Genomic DNA, 5541 nt, shown 5'->3' with positions numbered 1-5541 from the left:
GGGAAAGAAGTCTAACATATTTTAGAAGACAAGTATTTAATATATCAGGATAACAGATAAACCAAGGATAAATCTACGCGAGATGCTGGGAGTGAGAGGAAGTGGCCCTGCTGTTTACATAGCATTGTTTATTTGCTGACATATGCAGTTCATTTTGGCACTGATTTCAGTTGAAGGCGTGCGCATTGCTCTCACAGCTTGAAGTGACACAGTGATATCAGAAAGCACCAGGGATGAATGAGTAAGGTGAAGCGATCTGTCACCGACGATCCCATGCCACTGGTGAGTTTTACTGCCACAGTGCAGGGCAACCACCTCTCACAAGGCGTCCAACTGTGAAAAATGGGGCTATGCATGTCATTTTTTGTGGCAGAATTTTCTTCTTGTCTTTTAATTTTGACAGTGAATAATCAGATACAGTTTGATATTAAATTATATGTTTGAAACTCTAGAGGGAGGACTATTTTCTAAAATGGGCCAAACCCGTGAAGTTTCCCTGTTTAACCTAAAAGAGGACGACAAACTGATGTGAAATGTTAACTTTTTTTAGTGAATTTGCTATGCAGCTTCTAGTTTCAGCTCTTTTTCATGTGTTTTCAGTAAAAAAAAAAATCTGAATCTGGTGAAAAGGAAAGAAGAAAGAATTGTCTATGTGAAAACCTTTGATGTGGAGATGGCCCTAACTGAATGATTTTTTTTTTTTTTTAACCCCACTGCTTACATGGTATTTAAAAGCCTATATATATAATTCATGGAGACTAGGTGTAAATAAACCTTACTGCTGGAAGCTGGGAGCCTGCAAACCTGACAGAAGATATTTCCATGTTGAGTGTACCATGGACAGGCAGCTTTTTGATAGATTTTTATTGTCTGTTTAGTTCAGACCACGATATTCAGTATACCTACAGTGCTTAATTCTGGTTGAGGATTTGGTGTAACTATCCAGGTGACAGACACCAAAATTCTTGCAGTTTTATTTTTAAAATGTGTGTGTTTTAGCTGCAGAGTTAAAGGACTAACTGCAGCTAGTTGGTGACTGCAAAGGCTCTCCTCTGAGGCTCAGGGCTGGAGTGTTTCAGGGAGTGGTACACAATGCCAAGTAGATGCCTAATGCTGACCTAAAAATGGAACTTGAAAGAGTTGCTCATGCCCAGCCCTGCAAAGATCCACTCCTGGCTGCTCTTGAGTGGGGCTACATAAGCATTTAAAAATAGATACTGGAAAAAAAAATCAAAAAGAACAAAGCAAAGTTAATTTTATTTCATCTTGTTCACTTCCAGCAACTGAGGCCAGTTACTTACACAGATTCCTTTGGGGTTAGAAGAGGATTTATTTTCATTCTTTCTGTGTTTAGAAACAGAGGAGGAAGAGCTGCTGGTCTGAGAGGTGTTTGTGATGTTGGTCTCTTGGCTGAAGGAGCTGTTGTCACTGCTGTGCCGACGGTGAACAGGCTCGTCCAAGAGAGGGGATAAAGGAGGAGGGAACAGCTTCTCTTCTCTTTTCTTTGCCACCTTCTTCACTGAGCTACTGCTGCTCCTGGGACACAGATAAGAACCAGTTGCATTTCAAGAACCTTGGTTAATCCTCCCTAGCACAAAGCCCTAGATTTCATTTACTGAGAAGCCAGCTCTGCCCTCAACTATGTCCTTCAGTCCCCATGTCCTCAGAGCTAAGTCAAAAGGGGACAAGCAGTGAAAACAGAAGAGCTTCTTCTGCCAGTTCGATGGCTGCAGAAACCTCCTGCTTTGGAGGACAACTTCCAGTGCATTAGTACAAATTGCACACAATTTAAATGCTAATTTGAGTCAGTCTTCATTTGAGAGGTCATAGAGGTTCTGACTCAGCAAAGTTCTGGAAAGTTTTATGCAGGGGGTTAGTTCCTTTGACATCAAGTATGACTATTTATGTATTTAACATTAAGCATCTTTTTAAGAGGTGGATTAGGGGCCACATAAGCAACCTTTGCAAAAAACCATAACAGCACATGGCATGCGAACAAAAAAAAAGAATTTATAACAACTACAAAATGACAACCATAACAATAACAAGATAATAATTATGTGACCTCCAGAATAAAACCAATGTTCAACACTATATTAAAATGATACATTGTAGCTGGCAAAAGCCCTTGAGCAAATATTGGCTGATGAATTGAACGTGATTCAGAAAATGAATGTGGTTTTGACATGAAAGCTCAAGTAATATGATAATCTATTGTCTGTTTTATGTACAGAAATTGTGAGCTGGCTGGAAATGGCAGCTGTGATACACATTAAGAACAAAAAAAACCTGCTAGACCTTTCTTCCCTGGAATCCTTTGAAAAAGAAAGAAAACGCAACATCCCACTGTCTGTTTAACATGTTAATCTACTCATAGATTTTTATCTTAGCTACTGTCCTACTTCAGTCAATGAAGGTAACCTGAATTTTAATCTTTTGTTAGACATCTAATATTGCACTACATGATCATTTACTTTTCACAATTATTGACTAGAATTTCAATAACAAATTAAGTCAACAAGAATTTATGTTTCGTTCCCAGTCACTTTCAGTCAGTGTCAGGAATTATGGATCTACTTTTCCTTAAAGTACTCAGGGAAAGAGGAGAGGGCAACCCAAGTTTCCTTACTCATTCTGGAGCTCTCATTTCAGTCTGAACTCTTTTGCAGTTTCACACTGGCATCAGTATCTATACCTGCTTTGGTCATTCCCCTACTCTGGACCTTTGGTGACACAAAAATATTTTAGCCCATCTGTGAAATCACAGAGTGATATCAAAACTTTTTTCATTTGATTGAAGCAGAGTTAAAAATATCTTATGTGAAACTTTCTAATATTAATGACCTTCAGACTGAAGAATAAAGTGAGCACAGAATTCATACTGCCTTACAGTAGGACTGGTATGGATGCTGTCCTGCTCAGAAAACACTTGGGCCTGAAGAAGAGCAAAGGAAAACAACCAGGTTGAAAGAGACTGTCAGTCTTCGAGGAGACTGATTTTATGCACATGTAGTTCTGCAGCATGTCCTCCAAAAAATTCTCTCTCAAAGCCCCATCTGTTATTTTTACTCACCCCCAAGGGGCATTTTGGAACTCAGACAAGTTACCGTAGCTATAGCACTATAATACTCTGAACTTTCTCCAGAGGAAAGTTTTCCAAAGGTGGGTCAGCACTGCCCAAGGAAGGTGTGCATGTGTTACTGGATCATACAGAGGTGAAGCAGACCCAGTTAATGAAAAAGCCAGCAGCAGAATCCAAGCCCCCTGCCCCCCAAACAAGTGTCCTACACAGGGTACCCTGGACATGCATATATGGGTGGGAGCACAGAGCAAAGTGGTTCTCAACACCTCTGTGCATAGAGGAGCCTGGAGCTCTTCTTTCTCCCTGGCTCAGTTTTGCAAAGGGAAAAGCAACTGTGTCTGCCACATCTATCTCAAAAATGTCTGAAGGGAAACTGAATGTGAGCCAGGTCTCCACTGGCCGAGTCTCCTTTAGGACCTGACCCCACACCACTAGTGAGGTTCCTTTAGTGCATCCATGGCTATTCCCAGGGCTAATGCAGAACTATGATGCTTGCACAGTCTACCACTGCATGGGGAAATACAATGCACATAAAAAGCAACCGAAGCAACATTCCTCAGCTGCCACACAGGTGGATGGAATAAAGACAGTAGTACAAGAAAAAATTAAGAAGGCTGCAGGTACCATGGTAAAAACTTCATTAATTAAAACTTTACCAGGTCACTTCATCTTTGGGCTCAAATACAAGATGGAACAAACTAAGATGCAGGTGCAGCTACGCAGCTCTGGCACACGAGTCATTCTGTGGGTGGAAAGGCTTAACCACAAAGGAAAATGCACTTGAGGACGTGGCTTTTCTCTACATAACGGTTTTTCATTTTGTTTCGTTTTCTCGTTGCCCACTTAATCCTATGAGTTTTCACAGGAATTAAGCTGATAATTTGTTTAGCAATGTTACCTTCCCCAGATTTATGCCAAAGCATTTACATTAACAATAACCTCCATGAAATAGGTTGTTACTAGCAGTTAACCAGATTGTCACTTTGCTTTGGGCTGTTAATGGGCTAAGAAACTGGTCTTTGATTGCAGTAATTGCTAATTTTGAATGAATTTATTGCAATAATTACCGAGACTCAACGGTTTAATTTGCTGACATGATTGTTAGTTAAACTATATTTAAAATCTAGGGAGAAACACAATAAAAGTGCAAGGAAAAAATACAAGCAGAACTGATGGTCTTGTGGCTGCAGGGTTTAATCTTTCTGTCTGAAAAGGCCAGTTATGAAGGAACCAGAAGGCTCCTCATCTGCACTTTTTTTTCCAGCCTGGTTTCTTTTAGGGTGGAAAGCAGGCAACTAGAGATCAGTGTGTGGAGGAGAGACAATTCCCATCTATTCCCACATCTCAGGGTGCCTTTCTCTGCCCTTTCTTTACCCACCCCTCATGGCATGCAGTGGTATCTCTGGCCTATTAGTGAGACAAAGCCATTGTCTATACCGATCTCCTGTCTTTCCTCTGCCCCTACTCTTCCTGCCCACAGTGAAATGCTGCACAGTGATGGTGTATCTGACTTTCTGCAGGGGGTTAGCAGGGAAAGGTCACTCCTGCAGTAGCTCGGACCACATGGCAGCAACCGAACGACGCTGAAGCCACTGTCAAAGCAGGAGAAGGCTGCCTCTGCCACGAAGGAACCCCAATGAACGTTGTTGTGGCTACTCAAGGGATCAGCTCATGTACGCTGCCAAGTACAGGTGCAACTTTAACTAAAGATTAAACAAAAGGGAAGGGGAAATGTTGAAAAACAGGCTGAAATGTGTGCCTCAGACAGAATTCTGGCATGCCTGTTAGAGAGCAAGCAGGTTTCACTGATATGAGCCTGTGTTTCAAATTCAGACTCACAGTTTGCATCAGCAAATAGCTCTCTGTGTTGTTACAAACTGTCAAATGTTGTCAAATAGTGCTCTGCCTGTACTGGGTCTACCAATCAGGTATTCAGATATAAATCATATTCATCAGCACAAACAATTAATGCTTAAATTAAAATTGCTCTGACAAGCAAGTAAATGCATAAATAATCCTCTGCTGTGAAGTGGCAGCTGATCTGACAAAAATCCAGCTTTGCAGCCGTGTTTCATGGTATTAGTATGAACTACTTGGACAAAACACAATGTTACATGTTCCTGCATTTGCTATGAACCATCAGAAATAAGGAAAATATAGTGGCAATAGTTGGAATAATTGTACTTGAAGTGCCATGTCAGATTTAGGAAAAGGCATCAGCCCCAGTGTGTGAGGAAAGGACCAAACAGAGAGATAACCCGTTGCCTATGCAATGACTACATAATACAAACTGTCTCTGTGGTTGTGTGAATGGCTTTTAAGTTCATAACTGACCATTTGAAATTTCTACACTCAAACTGTACATGTCATATAAACTTGTAGAATTTAAGCATATAATTGCCCATATTAGACACGCCACCCTTTAAACATTAATTTTGCATCCTTACTTGCTTTATTGA

General features: G+C 40.7%; 1 protein-coding gene across 1 annotated transcript in view; it reads right to left on the bottom strand.

Annotated features, from left to right (window-relative positions):
- AFF2 (AF4/FMR2 family, member 2) overlaps nt 1-5541 on the bottom strand; it is a gene marked incomplete at its 5' end in the record, with an annotated part of 34409 nt that overhangs the window by 22917 nt on the left and 5951 nt on the right. Inside the window, one exon of the mRNA XM_008940883.1 lies at nt 1359-1530. Within this exon, the coding sequence (XP_008939131.1) occupies nt 1359-1530 (172 nt within the window). The remainder of the gene's footprint in view (nt 1-1358; nt 1531-5541) is intronic.

The sequence above is a fragment of the Merops nubicus genome, unplaced genomic scaffold (assembly GCF_000691845.1).
Source record: "Merops nubicus isolate BGI_N331 unplaced genomic scaffold, ASM69184v1 scaffold12575, whole genome shotgun sequence".
Lineage (NCBI taxonomy): Eukaryota > Metazoa > Chordata > Aves > Coraciiformes > Meropidae > Merops > Merops nubicus.
Note: the sequence above shows the minus strand (reverse complement) of the source record. Positions and strands in the feature narration are given on the sequence as shown.